Source organism: Podarcis pityusensis, assembly GCF_964106645.2.
Source record: "Podarcis pityusensis genome assembly, chromosome: 8".
Lineage (NCBI taxonomy): Eukaryota > Metazoa > Chordata > Lepidosauria > Squamata > Lacertidae > Podarcis > Podarcis pityusensis.
Genome location: NC_138033.1, coordinates 81,947,812 through 81,967,429, shown reverse-complemented (window position 1 = coordinate 81,967,429; position 19,618 = coordinate 81,947,812). Strand labels below are relative to the sequence as shown.

General features: G+C 43.1%; 1 protein-coding gene and 1 long non-coding RNA gene across 5 annotated transcripts in view; one reads left to right on the top strand and one right to left on the bottom strand.

Annotated features, from left to right (window-relative positions):
- Positions 1–19,618, top strand: part of LOC308483601 — a 202,136-nt gene that overhangs the window by 152,621 nt on the left and 29,897 nt on the right. The gene's annotated exons all lie outside the window — the stretch shown is intronic.
- Positions 1–19,618, bottom strand: part of HECTD4 (HECT domain E3 ubiquitin protein ligase 4) — a 111,942-nt gene that overhangs the window by 72,001 nt on the left and 20,323 nt on the right. For all 4 annotated transcript variants that reach the window (XM_081017223.1, XM_081017224.1, XM_081017226.1 and 1 more), the window contains exons 3-14: positions 16,845–16,934; positions 15,876–16,006; positions 14,198–14,306; positions 13,779–13,917; positions 10,318–10,488; positions 9,528–9,720; positions 8,991–9,152; positions 7,595–7,708; positions 6,570–6,710; positions 5,178–5,410; positions 3,693–3,838; positions 544–614 (exon numbers count right to left, since the gene is read on the bottom strand). In XM_081017223.1, coding sequence (XP_080873349.1) covers positions 544–614; positions 3,693–3,838; positions 5,178–5,410; positions 6,570–6,710; positions 7,595–7,708; positions 8,991–9,152; positions 9,528–9,720; positions 10,318–10,488; positions 13,779–13,917; positions 14,198–14,306; positions 15,876–16,006; positions 16,845–16,934 — 1,700 coding nt within the window. The remainder of the gene's footprint in view (positions 1–543; positions 615–3,692; positions 3,839–5,177; positions 5,411–6,569; positions 6,711–7,594; positions 7,709–8,990; positions 9,153–9,527; positions 9,721–10,317; positions 10,489–13,778; positions 13,918–14,197; positions 14,307–15,875; positions 16,007–16,844; positions 16,935–19,618) is intronic.

The window sequence follows — 19,618 nt, the reverse complement described above, 5'->3', positions numbered from 1 at the left end:
TAAACAACTATCTGACTTTTAGAAGACATCTGAAGGCAGCCCTGTTTAAGGAAGCTTTTAACATTTGATGTTTTATCGTGTTTTTAATATTCTGTTGGGAGCTGCCCAGAGTGGCTGGGGAAACCCAGCCAGATGGGCAGGGTATAAATAATAAATAATAAATTATTATTATTATTATTATTATTATTATTATTATTGGTTAAATACTCCCGCCTCCCCTCACTGTACTCCTAATCATGGATTTGTAAAGGGAAGTGTTACATTGACAGATCTGATTTCCATGGAATGAAATGGCTAGCATAATCTATACAGGTCACAACCAGCCAGAATGGCAGCACAATGGGCCCCCTACATCTGGGGCATCTGGAGGGGGGAAAGAGCTGGATTTTGGCACTCTGAAATACAGTAGAAGCTGAACAGGAAAGGCATGATAGGGAGATATTTGTTGACAACGTCAGGAAAACATGGCTACTCTACAGCAAAAGATCAGTGTGGAAGCTGCCTACAATGAATTTTCATTACAGTCTTAGTGAAAACACTTACCTTCTGTTAAAACCAACTTAAGCAGGTTATTAATTTCCACTTCTCCAGGATACAGGTTATTTAGACCAGAGCTTAAAGAAGAGGGGGGGAAAGGTAACATTTAGTATCTGCAAAGACAGAGCAACAGAGTATTAAAAGGTAAAGGGACCCCTGACCATTAGGTCCAGTCGTGACCGACTCTGGGGTTGCGGTGCTCATCTCGCTTTATTGGCCAAGGGAGCCGGCGTACAGCTTCCAGGTCATGTGGCCAGCATGACAGAGTATTGGGGCACCTTAAAATCTAGCAGATTAATTGTACCATAAACATTGTCTTCTTTCTTTCTTTCTGCAGACTATTGAGACTACCTTTCTGAAAAAAATTAGCATTTGCTTCCTGAGTATAAAAGAAAAGTCAGGAATGTTGGTGTACTGAGTATGGGTTGCTCGTGCGTAAATTGCCGCCTCTCCTGGCTATGTTGCCTTGTTTAAACCTTTCTGTCTGGACAGCCCTTCACTTCGTGGCTGCCTCAGTCGCTAGCAGAATCCGTCAGTGGGCGTTTCTTAAACCTTTTCCAACATAAAAGTTGTTTGACGCCAAGTCTCCTCCTACTCTCCCTGCGCGGAAGCCTTCTGCGCAGGGAGGGCGTGGGTAGCGGAGGACCCGTGCTCTCCCCGCTGGTGTCCGGTGAAGAGTCCTGGAGCCCTCTCGCCAATTCCCCCATCTGCCCCCCTTGATCTCTGGTGTTGCGCTGATTTGCTTCCCCATCTGCTGAGCTGCCTCTCTCCCTGCTGGGCCCTTCTCCAGCATCATTTGAGAGCCTCCCCTCCGCCTCTAGCTCCGATGTCAGTTCCCTGACAGTTGGGTTTTTTTGAATGATGTTAATGGTTAAGCAAGAAGGCCATCAACAGACAGTTTGGGGAAGTGGTGAGTAGGCTGGACTAAGACCTAGGAGACCAGGGTTCAAATTTCCACTTAACCATGAAGCTCACTGGGTAATCTTCCAGTTGCACTATCTCAGACTAAGCTACCTCACAGGGTTGTTGCGAGGATAAAACAAGGAAGAAAACTATGTATGCTACCTTGAGCTCCTTGGAGGAAAAGTAAATGTAATAATAATATATACAAAGAAAACCACTATGTTCAAAAGGGGCCTCTTTGGATATCAAAAGGAAGCCTTTTCCACCCTGTTATGTAACCAGATTCAAACTAAGAATTATTTTATGGGAAATACGGTTCAAGCAAGCAACTGCTTCTACAGTTAAAGGAATGAAAACGCTCATGCTTTTTCCTCTTTATTTAATTGTCTGTTATTGCTGCTGCTTGTGCCACAGGGAGCAAGGAAAGCATACTACAGAAGCAATTGTATTTTAGTTTGAGTCTTACCTGTGTCATTTCTTGAAGTGTTTGCTAGCAACTTACACAATGTACAATCTCTATTGCATTCGGTACCCAGTGAAGTAAATTAAGAATACTCTTATTTCATAGAAGAGGATCTGAGGCTAAGTAACTGCAACTCATCCAAGGCTATGCAGTCAGCCTGTGGCTCAGGAGGAATTTGAACTCAAGTCTGCCAGATCAAAGTCCAGCACTCAGCTGCAGGAGCATGCTAGCTGGCTATTCATTTAATTCTACACTTCACCAGTGTAGAATTAAACCAAGTTTCTTCAACAACATTATCTGGTGCAGCAACCAGTTAATAATTCTCTAATAGTAATCAACATGGCTGAAAAAAACAGGCTTTGGATCCAAAATACGCTGTCATTATTCCAGAACTAAGAACACTGCACCTTGTAAATATAGATCTGCAAACTACTCTAGAAGATTTTGTTCTCAAGTTTTGGAGTGTGTCCCATATACAGGAAAATGCGACACCCAAGATCAGGCATGGGCAAACTCGTCCGTGCAGATGTTTTGGGACTACAACTCCCATCATCCCTGGCTAACAGGACCAGTGGTCAGGGATGATGGGAACTGTAGTCCCAAAACATCTGGAGGGCCGAGTTTGCCTATGCCTGCCCAAGATGAATGCCCTTTGCCCTTTAGATGCACATTATTTGGTTATCTTAACGCAGGACTGTGACGCTCCCCATGCTTTGGTGGCAGATAGAAGAGTGGGGACCATCTTCAACCTTGTAACTAAAACTAGCCAAAAGAAATATGCCCAACCAGCACCAGCAGCAGTAGCTCCCACAACAGAACTTCAAAGTCACCCTAAAATAGATGGTAGAAATGCTTGCTTTCTTCTATATAGCTGATACCAGCTATCTAGGACTTTCTGACCATTTTAACTGATGGCCTCCTAAGAGTGCAATGCCCAAAGCTGGGAAATAGGCTGGCCAGCTGGTTAATTTTAAAGTTATGCATTTAAACAACAGGTTTATATTATCCAACACTGTGCGCTGCAAGCGTCCTGTATAAGACAGAACCCAATGACAGAGTTTGGATGTTGTCTGGCAAATATCCACCCCACCCACAACCTCCTCTCATTTTTAGATTTTTAACCTCAGCTAGCAAGAAGCAATGGGACATGGGTGGCGCTGTGGTCTAAACCACAGAGCCTAAGGCTTGCTGATCAGGTGGTCAGCGTTTCAAATCCCCATGACGGGGTAAGCTCCCGTTGCTTGGTCCCAGCTCCTGCCCACCTAGCAGTTCGAAAGCACGTCAAAGTGCAAGTAGATAAATAGGTACCGCTCCGGCAGGAAGGTAAACGGCGTTTCTGTGCGCTGCTCTGGTTCACCAGAAGCGGCTTAGTCATGGTGGCCACATGACCCAGAAGCTGTACGCCGGCTTCCTCGGCCAATAAAGCAAGATGAGCGCCGCAACCCCAGAGTCGTCCGCAACTGGACCTAACGGTCAGGGGTTCCTTTACCTTTAGCAAGAAGCAGGCTGGAAAGTGACAGTAGCAGTTCCTTCCCCAAAAAAACACCTAGTGACCTGGAATAGACAGGGAGGAAGCCTAGCATATACTGGTGACCAAACTAGCTGCCTTCCTTTGGGCTAGGTTCAGCCAAGCCCTAGTGTAAAGCACAGAAAATTCACACTTTACTATAAGGAAGCTTAGAATGGCTGCTTTGTGGTTTTTACCAAGTCAGGCCTTGGAAGTATTATCCTCACAAGGACTACAGCATTTGTAGGATTTGATTGATTGTAGTGAGCTAAGAGGACATACCTGATTGCCAGGCAGACCTCCTTCTGAATCTCAGGGCTGATCTGGTCTGCTGGTGCCATCAGTAACTGCCAAAGCAAGAGGCCGGATCGTCTTACGATGTCACGATTCTTCTCGGTTTGAGGGCTGAAGAAAAATTTAAAAACCACCTGCAAGGACAAACATGGAACTGTATATACAAATGCTCGTGTTGAATTGTCAGATATGAGAAAGCGAGTACCATAAAAAGAGTATATGGAATCTGATGGTTTACTTATTTATATTAATATAATTTATTGCAGTCTCTGCCATGCCCACAGGGTCCCCACTCTCACTGAAAGGAGATTTAAAAGAAGCACTGAGTTGGAGCCAACAGATTAGTGTGCAGTGTGTGGTTGGTAGTAGAGCGCATGTATGGTGCCTATAACAACTGCTTCAGTTTGCAGGTGTGACCATACACCCGAAAAAGGTGGACAACCCCTCTCACCAGCTTCATTCCAGTGGCCAAAGGTGAGGAACAAAAAGCAAAAGTCCCTCAAGAAAAAACAGAATAAAATGTGAACATTTCCTCTGCCCTCTACTGACTTAACCACACAAGTTAGCTGAAACAGGTGGGTCTGATAATGCTTACAACAATTGCTGCAGAATACCATCAAGAACACCTCTCTTGGATAAAGCTTCCATGACTGAGAAAGAACCCACCAATGCTCCAATTCAGTTCCAGCACTTCTGACTCTGCTCACAGGAAGCGTGAGAAAATCCTTACATATCCCACCACTCCCACTAAGGGCACCGTATTTTTCGCTCTATAGGACACACTTTTTCCCCTCCAAAAATGAAGGGGAAATGTGTGTGCGTCCTATGGAGCAAATGCAGGCTTTCGCTGAAGCCTGGAGAGCGAGAGGGGTCGGTGCGCACCGACCCCTCTCGCTCTCCAGGCTTCAGGAAGCTATCCACAAGCCTTGGGAGCTCGGTGGGAGTGCCCACATCCAGAAGCCTGGGGCACGCTGAGCAGATATCCACAAGCCTGGGGAGCTCGGCGGATAGCAGCCTCCAAACCCGACCTGGTTTGGAGGCTGGCGGTGGGGAAAGCAGCGCTTCTCCCCACCGCCAGCCCCACAAGCTCGGGGGACAGCGGGGAGGCGGAGCGCCACCTTCCTGCTGTTCCCCAACCTGGTTTGGAGGCTGGCGGTGGGGAGAAGCAGCGCTCCTCACCCCCCCGCTAGCCTCAAAGAGCAGGTCGAAAGGAACCCAAAGCCTCCAGAGCCCAGCGGGAACTCCCACTGGGCTCCGGAGGCTTCGGGTGAGCGCACCTTGAACGCACAGAACACACCTTGACTTAGAGGGGGAGAACAATAATAAAAAATTTTTTTCCTGTTCTCCCCCTCCTATGGTCCAGTGCGTCCAATAGAGCGAAAAATATGGTACTTTGCCTGAGTATCCCACACCCCCAATCCAAAAGCAAACAATTACATTAGGATAGCACAATTACACTAGGATAGCACGCACCTGGAAGACAACCAAGATGCAGCGTATAATGCAGGTGTCCCCATTGACCATAGCTTTCTCCATAATGTCGCAAATGCTGCTAAGATGATGGCCCTCGATTGGGTGTTGCTTGCCCAGAAAGTTTGTGATTGGAAGGTTGTTACTCGCTGCCAGCAGGTTGAGTTGATGGATACACATAGCACCAACATGGTGCAGTAATTGATTGATAACCTCATTTGTGGTTATGGCATCTCCTAAAGCAGTAAGAAACGTTTTATAAATCGGCAGTGTGCATTTCAAGGTATCGTCAAGGTTTATTCATTCTGTGCCTTTCAACTGTGCCTAGTCTAAAACATAATGTTTCCCACCCCCAAATATTGAAATAACTGTGTGGAATTCAAAGAGAGAATTCCCAGGTTTGATCTTCAGTGTTTCCAGGTTATAAGTAGAATGGTGAGGTTTGGTGCTTGCAGTCTCGGGGGGACACTCTCAGTTGGAATAAGCAACACTAGGTAGACATCTAGGTGGGCCAATGGTCTGACAGTAAAGCATCTTCATATATTTATATGGATGGAAGGGAAGCAAGAGAAGGGCATGGAGATTGAGTGTAGCTGCCCACAAGTTTTAAATAACTGGGAATAGCAACCATACATGCAGTGCTGATGCAAGGGTATTTTGCACAGCTTGGATCCCTCTAACGTGGATTTGTTGGTTTGGCCTTTGCAAGCCACCACCTCTCAAACCCATTTTTTCCAAATGGAAGACAATTAACAAACTACTTCATGAGACTTTCGACAGGGTAAACATGTTGAAGTTTGCCCCATACTACAATTTGTGCTATAAAGCTGATGATGTGGTATCAATACCTGATTATTTCACTGCTAATGTTTGCATTCAGAGAAGCACCGTTTTGTGGCTTTCTCCTGCAGCTGTAATAGTCTATTGTCATCCTTCAGCGGAATTCCACAGAAATTCAAAGGAAAGATCCCAGCATCTTGTAGTTTGTAACTTCAAAAGCAGGAGAACTTCAAACACCCTGATTATTATTTTGGTTCTGATCAAAGGAAGTTCTGTTCTATATACCGTATTTTTTGCACCATAACACTCACTTTTTTCCTCCTAAAAAGTAAGGGGAAATGTCTGTGCGTGTTATGGAGGGAATGCCTACGGGTGGCATGCCTACGGATTTTCCTCCTCTAAAAACTACGTGCGTGTTATGGTCGGGTGCGTGTTATAGAGTGAAAAATACGGTATACCCTCACCAACCTTGTATGAAAGAGCTGTTCTGCCCTGCTGGTTTCTCAGTCAGGTGCAGCATGGCTCAAAGGCAATGCCCACTGATCCAGGCTGTCCATCTCACATTTCACTAACAATGACTTTGTACAGAGTGCTGACTGCTGATTTCCCTCTCACCTTTTGGTTCCACAATTATATGGCTGACTCCTAGCCTCTGGCAAACGTAATGGAAGGCTTGGTTCCCTGGATTGCACCATTGATCAATATAGTCGTTCGAGCATGTCCAGATCATGTTATTCATAGCATCATAGCATGCTCCTGAACAAAAACAATCAATAGCTCTTTTTATCAAAAGTGGCTTATAATGCAAAACAGGTCCAGACAGATGCCTTTATGGTTGGTAACAATTCCTCTGTCTCTTACACATACACCTCCTCCCTCCTCTGGACCCCTTCTCACCAACAGCTTCATTTGGTCCTAAATGACTTTTCTTTGTTTTTATTCCTCAGAAGTAAAGACTGTTCCTAAGCATTCCATAACAGCTCAGCAGCTAAGCCAATGGCTAGGGAGGTCTTCTTGCAATTAATCTTACATCTAATAAGAGATGTTTCCAAGATAGCAGCTTATTTGCAACTCAGATTTTTACACATTTTCTAGCTTACCTGATTTTGGGGGGAAACTGATAAAAGCACTTCCCCCCCCATAGATTTGCTTGCTTTAATGGACTGCCTCCCTTGCCTTCATTCAACCATAGCAAGCACTCCAGTGTTCACCACTCCAAGGCTGGTGTTTACTTCGCAAATAGATTTATAGATATTGCTATCAATGGTACAAAATAAAGCAAGAAACAACTGTCTGAACTCCCCTCTGCCATGATCCACAAATGCTAACTTAAAAAACCCACCACCATTACATTGCCAATGGCACCTTAGGTCAGCCAAGGTTTAGAGCAAATATACAGTTTCAAGCAATTCTCCTATACACATATATTGCTAATTGCCTCTTATTATAAACTTTATTAGCCTTCTCCTACTTTGGCAGATTATTTCTGCTACTTTAAAAAAGAAAAAAGGAGGTGTGCCTGAACAGATTAGCTGTTTAAAGCAAGTCAGATTCTTCTCAGAGAAACCTGTAATCAAGGGCATCAAACGCCATTATTGCCATTACCAAGTTGCATCTAAAACTGCATATTAATTCCTTACCAAGACCAGGAACAAGAGCACCGCGTCCAAGTGAGCTCCCAGCAGCATCAATGAGATCCGCTCGACTTGTAAACTGTCCATCTGAGATACTGTACACCAGACTCGAAGCCAGAACTTTAAACAGAGAGCCTACAATCAATCCCTTGAAAGCTCACATATTTATTTGAATTGTGCGTTATGCACAGGAGCTTAATTGTTAAACACAGACAGTTATTTAATTTCTACAGTGAGAGAATCGAGATACCGAGGCTTGTACTTAACTGGAAGCCTTTTGCCCTGGAAACTCTACCTGCTTTTCCCAAACTTCAGCTGAAGCCCCACAGATCGCTGGCAACCCCAAGCCTCCTTCCATATGTTGCAGGTCAGGGGTATGGAACCTCAGACCTACGGGCCAAAAGAAGACCTTGCGGGCTCTCTATCCACCCTTGGGACTCTCCCCAGGCCAAGCCCTCTGCCCAGACTAGCTCTGCAACCTCCTTGAATGCTTTTGCCTGGCTGGAATGTCTCCTTGAGCTGTGATAATCCCTCTTGTTTGCCTGAACAGAGAGGAGTGTATGCATAGAAATCCCTGGGTTTTTGTATTGCTGGAATGCAGCCTACTATACAACAGTAAGAGTCACATCCACTGTACTACACACTTTTGCCTCTGACTACACCCACTACTGATATGCAGCTTCTGGAAGGTGCCCCTTGGGCTGAAAAATGTGGGTACTTTATAAGCATGTTGTCCAGGAACAGTAGCACCACCATTGCAGGGGGTTGGGCTAGATGGCCCTTGTGGTCCCTTCTAACGCTACAATTCTATGATTCTATGCTCTCAACAGGGGCAGGGCAGTCATGTGTATTTTAGTCATGTGACTGTCACATTCACATGCAAAGCAAGGGTGGAGGAGTGTCTAGTCTTACATGAAAAGGAGATGAGAGGAATGAAATCCACTCCTCTTTCCCTCCGCTGTGCTCACTGCCTCAAGCAATTACAGCTCCCCAACAATCTTTCGGTATCAGAGTGGGGCTAAAAGAAAACAGTCTGCAAGAAAAGGAACTCTGCTACATCAAAGCATACCCTTATCCCCATTTTATATGTCAACTGGGCAGATGTTATCATCAAATTTGAACACTAAGCCCTGTGCTGGAAATAGGTTTCAGGGCTATACCCAGCTAGCTCAAATCAACGACTGAGAAATAAACTTGGAAGAAGTGCCTTATTTAAGGTGGACAGATGGAGCAAAATAATGATTTACAATAAATAAATATAATGGCACTGGATACATTAAGAGAATTATCTAGGGACCAAGCGGAAAGGCAGCGCAAGATGCATGGCAAATCAGTTTGCTGGGTTTTAAAAAAAACCAAACCAACTCAGAGGGAGCAAGAAGGCAGGCTGGAGAGGACTTACTTTTCAAGGATGACAAGCCACTTGTTCCACCAAAGAGCGACCGTGTGGCAGAGCTGCCAGAGCCACCCGGGGGTGGGACTAACATCACCAAATAAGTCCCACATGTGTATATTGGAGTCTTTCGTAGCATTTTTAGAGGCAGACCACAACTAGTGTTAGCAGCTGAAAAGATCAGATGAACATCATGAGAAGCAAAAAAAAAAAAATGCGGTTGCCCATGAAAAAGGCAGAAAAGGAGGGGGGGAGCTAAATTCTGGGATGAAAGCTGGATGGATGGACAAGCGAGATTCAAACCCCAAAGAGAAGCCTACAGTTACTTGTGTTACAATGTAGGATCTTGAGAAGAGACACCATCTACCAAGATAATGCCTTCATCTGAAGCAAGAGGACCCCACACTTCCAGCAGAGACTGTGCAGGAGATACTCCTGGTGTGCTCTGACACATAGGGCATGAGAAGCAAAATTATCCTTAATACTGGACTCTGCTTATCAAAGCAAATCAAGGTGCAAAATCATTAAAACAAACCCCCTCCTCACCTGCTTGGTCCTCTTTCAGTGTATTGGAGATGGTGGAGCCAGTCAGGGCAGCCAAGGTTGCTGAGGGAGAGGCTCTGTACCTTGAAAGCCTGCTCAGAAGCATCTCATTGATGCTTTTTGCCGAATCCCCCTCTTTCCTCATGAGTATTATCCGCTCTTGGAGGGGATTGGCCACACAGGCGCCATTTTCCACCTAGTCCAATGAGCCAAGACAACACAGAGCATTACCTGTCTGGGGGGGAAAATGCACCCCAAACTCTAGTCCCTGAGCACAGGCTCAAATGGGGGAGGGATGAACCTTAATTATGAGACGCAGATTGCCCATCCTGAGCAGCATCAGCGTTGATCACAATGCAACAAGAAAGATATTGGCTTTGGGCATTTTATAATTATGAAACAAAGGGATGAACACATGAGAAATAAAATATCAAATGGTACACAGGACACACATTCAGCAGCAAGTAAATGCAAATGGAGAAGTGGAAGGCAGAGATGGAGTAGTCACCGCTACAAGGCATAGAAGGGAAAATATTTTGCAAATTGAAAGTACTCTGTAAACAACAAGCAGTAACTAGCTTTAAGCATTAAAGGCATTTGCATCCTGCTCCTTAGCCAAAAAAGCAGCTTACAATATGGTCCCTTATCCTCACAATCCAAGACGACACAAATGGAAAAGGGACCAGGAGGGAGGAGGGGGAAAGGAAGCTCAGGCACTAACTTAAGTTACAGAGTAAAGCCCAATTCCTATCGCCACTCCCCCCCAAAACACACACTTTGTAACAGCACTCACTGTGAGCTCAAAAACATCCATGAAGACAGAGTGTCCCTTTGGTGTTTTTTCATTCAAGCTTGCAGGAGACCAAATCCAATAGAAGTAGGTGCCATCCGAAGAAAGGTGCACAGTGGTCATAGTGCTGCCAACTGGAAAGTGATCTGCTGACTTTGGAAGAAGCTGACATACCTGTAGCATCGCATAAAAGCAAAGCGGACAGGAAGGTGAGAGAGAGGACGGGAGGAGAAGGGATAAAAATTATGTTGTACTAACTCTCATGAACACTGACATGATAAACTGGTCTAGTTTACGTGTAATGCTAAGGTGCTTTACTCCTTCCTGGTCAATAGGTTGGCTTAATATGTCATCCAAACCTTGGCTCATGGTTTAGCTCTCATGGACAAACCATGAGCCATCAACTATACAATCTCATGGTTAGCATCTTGTGATTAATCCAGAGAGATCTAAACCATGGGCTTGAGCCCAGATAATATGTCAAGCCATTACCACTGAGGAATTCTGCAAATGGCTAGCTCACTTGTCTCATTTTATAATTAACGCCAATTTTTATGCTTTGTAGGACTGTTGAATATACCTACCTATACAGTTGTACCTTGTTTTGCGGCCGGGATCAGTTCCAGAGCCCCAGCCACTAGCCGAAAAGGATGCAGGGCAAAGCGCCACATCTGTGCGCAGAGTGGTTTGCGTTTCTGCGCATGCATGAAGCGTGATTTTGCGCTTCTGCACATGTGCAAGCGGCAAACCTGGAAGTAACCTGTTCCGGTACTTCCGGATTTGCCATGGACGTTCACTGGAATGGATGCTAGACAAGGCAGACATTCACGGAGGTATTACATTATAAAGGAAAGTACTGGAAACCAAACTTGCTTTGTCCAGATACCTTGCTAAAATTGTTACAAAACAAAAGCACTCACATTTTGCAAACTTACATTTGCCAATCAAGCACACTGAAATGTTGCTGTTGTGGTTTAAAAAAATAATAATAATCACCCAATAACCAAATAAGCACTCCCATCAATTCCCACATCCTCACAATGTTCAATAATTTTACTTGACTTCCTTGAACTTGGGAGGGCTGATATGTGAAGCACCTACTTTGCAAACAGAAAATCCCAGGTTCAGCTCCCAGCATCTCCAGGAACAACTGGGAAAGACTTGATGATTTAAATAAGCAAGAAAAAGATTTTATTTACATCAGTCTCCCTTTGATACTTCATATGTTTACTAAGAAAATGGTGCAAATCCGACAGCTAAATCATGTTGTTTTACAACTACCGTATTTTTTGCACCATAACACTCACTTTTTTCCTCCTAGAAAGTAAGGGGAAATGTCTGTGCGTGTTATGGAGGAAATGCCTACGGGTGGCATGCATACGGATTTTCCTCCTTTAAAAACTACGTGCGTGTTATGGTCAGGTGCATGTTATAGAGTGAAAAATACGGTAAATAGATTATTTACACCATTGCTTCATTTTTACAACCAAGTCTCAAATCACACTATATACATTTTGCATGATTTCCATTTTAACTGGAAAAGGAGTATATTTAACATATATGAGCTATCTAACATATTCTTATACGACCAACAGCAATTGGAGTTTGCAAGTACAATAGTACAATCCTATTTAATCAACCAACCATAAGAAGAGCCCTGCTGCATCAGGCCAAAGGCCCAACTGCTTCATTTCTGCTTCACTGGCCCAGCCCCACCCTCATAAAAAAGGAGCAAACAAAAATGAAGAGCCCATGACTGATAGTTTAAAGTTGGATTGATTGGTACTGGACAAACTGGAGAAAATTATTTCCATCAAGTGAAGATGTAATTTTTGGTAGCTGGAGTGTAAAGATCAGTATTTGGGAAATGATCAGATTGGTTCTTCATATATGCATTTGTGCAAAATGAGGTATATAAATAAACTGACTGTGAACATAACTAATATGATTTAAAATGCTTTATATGTTTTCAAATTAGACTTGCAGATGACAGCCAGAGAGATGTGTGGCTACAAGTTCTAAGTACAGAATCTAAGCACAGAACTAGCATGACAGAAAAAGCAGCAACAACAGAGGACCCCCAAACTCCAGCAATCATTTATCCCCTCATCCTAGACTGAGGTAAAAAAAGGTAAAGGTAAAGGATCCCTGGGCGGTTAAGTTCAGTCAAAGGCGACTATGGGGTGCTGTGCTCATCTTGCTTTTCAGGCCAAGGGAGCCGGCGTTTGTCCACAGACAGCTTTTCTGCTCATGTGGCCAGCATGACTAAACTGCTTCTGGCACAATGGGACATTGTGACGAGTGCCAGAGCGCACGGAAACGCTGTTTACCTTCCCACTGCAGCAGTACCTATTTATTTACTTGCACTGGTGTGCTTTCGAACTGCTAGGTTGCCAGGAGTTGGGTCAGAGCAATGGGAGCTCATCACCGTCGTGCGGATTCGAACCGCTGACCTTCCGATTGGCAAGCCCAAGAAGTGCAGTGGTTTACATCACAACGCTACCCGCGTCCCAACTCTGGTACAGGAATACCAGCCTGGAAAACCAGCTTAATTTCTCCTCTGCACCTCTGACATAACATCTTGTTTGGAGGCATTATGCAGGCAAAGCAGTTTATATACCACATGCTAGTGACTTGTTTGCTGATACATCAAGACTTAGGATCAGGACCATGAGTCATTGATACAGCTAGCATGCAAAATTTTGCTGAGCCACAGATGTTCTTGATATTGGATTTCTACCCTTCAAAGAGAAACTGCTACAGTAATCTCTGAAATACACACGGTGGGGGGAAATTATCAGGATCCAAGTAATATTTCTTCACTTCAAGGCAAAAGTCAATAAAGCTTTTAAATTGCTAGATTAAGAAGTTCTACAGGAAAAGATAACACATACACTGGCCCTTTTCTTTTTTACTTTTTGGAAACTGCAAACGGTCTCCAGAGGACAATGACAGAAAGGTGAAATAACAAGGGGAAAATGGTTTCTGGAAGTAGGCATGTCCTGCATCTTCTTTATTTATCAGGGGAATACCTGTACACTCCCACCCCAATGGCAGCCTTGCAAGTTATCAAAGCCACCCTCTAGGGCAGAGCTTTTCAAACTTTCCATGTTGGTGACACACTTTACTCATGCATCATTTCTCGACACAGTAATTCAGTTTTACTAGCAAACCAAAGGTTAAACTAACCCCTTTCCAGCATTTGCACGACACATCTACACAATGCAGCCGACACACTAATGTGTCACGAAACACGGTTTGGAAAGCTCTGCTCTAGGGTAATGGGAAATAGCAGAGTCTTGATGTGAACCTGGAACACTGTGTTATCAAGGAGAGTTTGTTTGCAAAGTGTGGCTACAGAGAAAAGTGGCTGAATGGACTATAAAATCTCTGATAAACATTTTCAAAAAAACACTATGCCATGGATATGAAATTAAAGATGCTGCTCCAATTTTTTACTTTACCTGCAGGGTATTCTGGTCAATAACCTGGAAAAGGGAGTGAGGTTTGTTATCAAAAGAGACGGGTCTGTGAAGAAGCTTGCCATTGCCAAAAGCAACCCAGCCTGGTTCCAACTCTTCATTACGGCAGTACACAAAGCCTCTGAAGGGAAAAGAAGGGAAGTTACACTTCAGTTATGATGCACCTTTATTTATTACAGTTCAGAATCCTAATAATAATAATAATAATAATAATAATAATAATAATAATTTATTTATACCCCACCCATCTGGCTGGGTTTCCCCAGCCACTCTGGGCAGCTACCAACAGAAGACTGCTGCAGACATGACTCTCAACACCACTTGCTGTCCTGTGTTTGAGATGACAAATACAGTAATTGACAATATAAACAAACTGAGCATTTAATGATGCCATAGCTTACCGTAAAGTACCATGTAATCCAGATCCTAATTTGCTTATTCCTCTGCCAACTGAGTTTGTTGTATAAAGATAAAGCCCATCTGCTGCAAGGCAGCGTCCTAAGTCTGCATCTGTATGAGGAAACAGTGTTAGAAAAACATGAGAAAACTTGTTTGTATAACATTATTCTTGTTTATAAAACCCAATAAAATAATAAGAACAAATCCAAAAAAGAAAAAAAAAGAAACTGAGATATGAAAGCTAGGAGCTAAATGACACCTTAAACCTAGGTTATGGGCACAACAATGGAATGTCTAGGCGTGCTTTTTTTATAACAAGAATGCAATGCTGAAAATGAATGAACTGCAGCTAAGATATTATGTTCATTTTTCACATGGTCTAGTCCTTCCCCTGCCCCCCCATCACTTCTCCAATCTTCAAGGAGTAGATGGAAGTGGGGAGGCAGAATAAAGGTCCTCCTTTCCTTCCACGCCACAATTTTAATCTGAAATCTTAGGCGCAGCACTGCGCCTAGAGCTCAGAAACTGCTTGCGCAAATGAAATTCCCTGTCGCAAAATGCACCTAGAACAATAGGAGTTTCGAACACTGGAAACAAACCTTTAGAAGACAACCTTTTCCAAAGTCATAATATTTTGAGGGTGGCGGGGGGAGATGCAGCTTCCCATTCAAACTATTGGGACAACACAGACACTACTGGCTAGAAGAAGACTCCTTGATGTGTTGTACTTCACTCAGATTACTTACAACTTCTGGACTGAGTACCAGTTTCAGTACCAGTACGTAAAGCTGCCCTAGACCATGAAAGAGGACAAAAAACCACATACACACACTTCATTCATACATCAAACGGTTTTGAAAATTACACTGCAGGGGCCAATATTCAAAGGTCCTGTTTATCACACGCACTCATCATCCTATTAACTGTGAGCTCATCCTCAGAGAGTTGATCCTTGGGCAGCCAAGAAGGCATCATCCACACACAACAGAAGGTATTAGCAGAAGTAGCAAAAAACGTGGTATGCATTATAATTTATATGTTAAAATTAATAAAAATTAGTATATAAAAAAGCAGAAGTAGCAAACAACAACAACAACAAAACCCCACACCAGACCTGACTTGAGAGAGGGAACCCCTCTCTCAAAACAGCTCTCTAAGGACTGAACGCACTCAGTGGCCACAGAAAGCTGGTTGACTGTCTGAGGGGAAACACACAGAAAAGGAAGGGGTGGGAAGAGAAATGGAATGGTGTACCCTTGAAGAGGGCATGGCTGGTTAGCTGGAACCCTGAACAGGAGTGCTACAATATTTGTCTCCTACTTGTTAGATGATTTTTCATATTACAGACTGGGAAACAACTTTACCATATCTAGCAGTCTACTTGGTAAAATCCTACCTTTGTACATACAACATTTTAACATGTGTCTCTGCTGCAGTGGACTCCCTCGTGCACAACAAGGGCTTTCCACGTAAGCTACACTGGGAGCCTTTTCGGCTGAATAACAGGGTGCAAATGAATCAATCAATCAAACAAACAAACAAATAAATAAATACCTTCTGACTGTCCGCGCAGCACCAGCTGTCACCTGTCTACCCTTACAACTTCAGACTGTGGTTATTTAAAAGGCAAGGCAATCCCAATGCAGAAATGTTCTTGTTCTTTAAATTCACAAATCTCACCTTTATTTTCTGAGCCTGAGCCCGGGTTGGCATCAGGTGCTGGCAACATATCTTCAAACCCCCAGGACACCATGTGTTTGCCCCCAAGCAAACAAGAGGGTGATCCAGGCCCCCCTTCCAAAAGCAACAACCTTTAGAGAATGAATACAAAGTAAAGTTTAGAAATGGGGGGAATGCTTCTATGAAATGGAAATAATTAGCTAAAGACAGACATACAGTGCACATTAAAATATACTGTATTTTTCCATCTATAAGATGCCCCCATGTATAAGGCGCCCCCTTATTTTTGGGGACTCAGATTTAAGAAAATGGGGGGAGGGAGATGGCCCCATGTATAAGACATCCCCTAATTTTTTACATTATTTTTTAGGAAAAAACCTAGTCTTATACATGGAAAAATACTTTACTTAAATGGTGGATGGCCTATGTATGAACAGTAAGGACTATTAGTGTAGTTCCGGTTTGGAAATAGCTCTGGGTAAGGGTGGGGAATAAGAGACGCGTTTAGTGCTGTGGGTTAAACTAGGGCTTGCCGATCAGAAGGTCAGCGGTTCGAATCCCTGCGACGGGGTGAGCTCCCGTTGCTCAGTCCCTGCTCCTGCCAACCTAGCAGTTCAAAAGCACATCAAAGTGCAAGTAGATAAATAGGTACCGCTCCAGCGGGAAGGTAAATGGCGTTTCTGTGCGCTGCTCTGGTTTCACTAGAAGTGGCTTGGTCATGCTGGCCACATGACCCGGAAGCTGTACGCCGGCTCCCTCGGCCAGTAAAGCGAGATGAGCGCCGCAACCCCAGAGTCAGTCACGACTGGACCTAATGGTCAGGGGTCCTTTACCTAAGGGTGGGGAATGGACTTTTCTAATTGCTCACTCTAAGTTTTAAAAAAATCCCAACATTGATGCATGCGTGTATTTTTAAGATTAGTCTTTGATCTATAGCAATGTGATTGCCCCCAGGAGCCTTCTTCCTACCTGTGTAACACATCAGCTACAGGCAGGGATCCCAACTCTGTTTGCTTCTGTAAAAGGTGTACTGTGTGAACAAACGTTTTCAATGATCCCCTGAGGAAAGAGTTAAAATACAAAGCAGCAGTCACTCTTGGAAACTGCAGGACACCAACAGATGCTCTTAAAAAGTCAAGCAAACTCTTACTGGTTCAAAGCCTCAATATGTCTTCCTGAAATACAACTTAGAGCACACCTCCTCTGAGTGTGTTTCAGCATTTACCAAATTTCATGGAACACCAATGACATGGGGTAGATAGCCATATTATATACCAGAGATCCTTTTTACATAAACCTTCATTATCTAAAGCTTCAGGATACCTTACCGGTTTCACAGAAGAGCCTGGAGGCTTTCACCTGCCTTTGAGATTCTATTATAATTTGGGATGGAAGGATGATAACAATGGACACACTTAACAATAGGCTAACGCCTCCACCCTGATCAGTTTTCTTCTCCTAGGTTGCCTCTTTACCGTGCTTGAACCGACAAGGTAGAACGTGAGTGGAACTGTTAAAGAAATATCATGGTTGGTATGGAAGGATCCATCAAAACAACAGTTCTGTACCCCATGCAGCCCCCAGTACGGTGATCACATCAGCAAATTGGCCTGCAGCAGCTATTCCACCACTGATAAAAATTGGGTGTGCAACTAATGCAAAGCAGAATGGTGTGAACTGTGCAAACTCATGTGTGCAACAACAAAAGAGTTGATGTGAACTTGACTGGCAGATTTGCACACGTACAGACACAAGGATACTACAGAGCCAATACTCCCTTTGCTCCCACTTGTCACAAAAGAATAACCAGTAGTGAAGGCAAGACACTGGTAGATAAGACATAGGGGAAGGAATCAACACTGGCTACCTTATAGGGCAGCACCTGTAGGGCTGAGGGCAGTCAGAACTCAGAAATTCAAAGGAATGTCCACAACACAGAATTTCAGTATGGAAGGCAGGTGCAGCCCTACTCAAAGGAGTTTTCTTCCAGAGCATAAATTCAGAGCAAAATCAATTCAAGGGCATGAAACTGTAAAAAATTGAATTAGAAGGAATTGGCTTGCCTTATGTCTTGAGTTGCATTCAAATAAGGGGGGTAGAAGGGCAGTCTCAGTCGTTGAGACTACAACATTTGTATGGTTTCTGTATCATACAAATGCAGTTACAATACAGTTAAGATCTACCACATACTGTAAACATAATTAAGATAGGAAGCATAAAAGTACACAGAAATTAACACTGCCCCAAAACATTTCTGTAGCCAATAATTAGCCTAAGTTGTGTAAAGAGAGTCCACTTCTGTAAAAGTACAGATATCCTTTTTACAAAATGTATCAGATGTAGAATCATATTAGGAAATGCACTGTCTCCAATATGGCAGCCAGATAAGAACATTTTGGTAATGTTTATTGCATGTAACCCTTTCCATATAAGAATACATATGGAGTCATTTCTGTAGCTGAGGAATCCATCTGTGAACATTAAAATAACTATAATAATATTAATTTTAAAATAAACATTTCACCTAAATATCTTATCCATAGTATCTTTCTTTCTTTCTTTCTTTCTTTCTTTTTGGTGTGAAAGTTGATGACATAACCCTTCAAAACAGGTAATAATGCTGAAGACACTACACCTTAAACTGGTCTGTGAAACCATTCTGGTAGATGACTGGGAGAAATATCCAGCATACATCTCTGGACTGATAATTGTGCATTCTTTATCAGTATTCAAATGACACAATGTTTTGTGCTGTCATGCAAATAATACTAATGAGGAATCACAAAATGCAGGTTACATTCCCACAGACAACCACAATAGATGAGCCACAGGCAGTGATATTCAGAACTCTTTAAAAGATCACATCAGAATGAAAAATAATCCTCCAGGAAAATCTAAGTGGCAGAAAAAATAGGCCAAAAAATTCGGTTCAACTCTACTAAACTTAAAAGAGAGAAAAAATGGGGAAAAGAGGAAGTTATTCAACAATCTGACAAAATTTGTGAGAGGTCAAACCTGCACCGGAAAGAAGATGTATGCACCTTCTGTGAAAATTCATATTAAAATAGATAAGAATGAATAACAACAGAAGAGCAGCAAAGCCCTGGAAGCTAAATATCATGCAAAGTACCAGTATTTGGTTGGGTTTTAGAAGTCCATTGAGAAAGACTGGCACAATACAAACATGCGGGGAGAGCTTTTGCAAATTATATGGAAGTTACCTTCAAAGCAGGAGATCTTAATAAGATGTACACAGCACAAACTGTACAACTGTTTAGGAGCTCTAGTAAAGATACGTAGAATGTAGGACTCTTAGCCAGCCATGTGGACTCATGTCCCTTTTAAGACAATTTATGCAGGAATTAAAAAAGCTTCTCTTAAGCTAATTCATTGTTGGTACCTCACACTGCTTAAATTATGGCACAGTCACCTAAGTGTTGGAGTGGATGTGAGGACTGAGGCACTGTATGTGTGGCAGCTTTTCCCTACGTTGAGCATTTCTGGGAAAATATATTTAATTCCAGCTTATACTATAACTAATATAATATAATATAATATAATATAATATAATATAATAACATAATAAGCAAACTGTTCCTAAGTCTCCTGTACTTGCTCCATTATCATTTTTACTGGCCCTAAATTGCTCCCTAAGGATCTGTTGATGTTTCTCCTTGTAGCAGCCTGGATGACTATTGCAGGAAGTTGGAAAATGTCCTCAGACTTTATCCTGGAGGGCATGT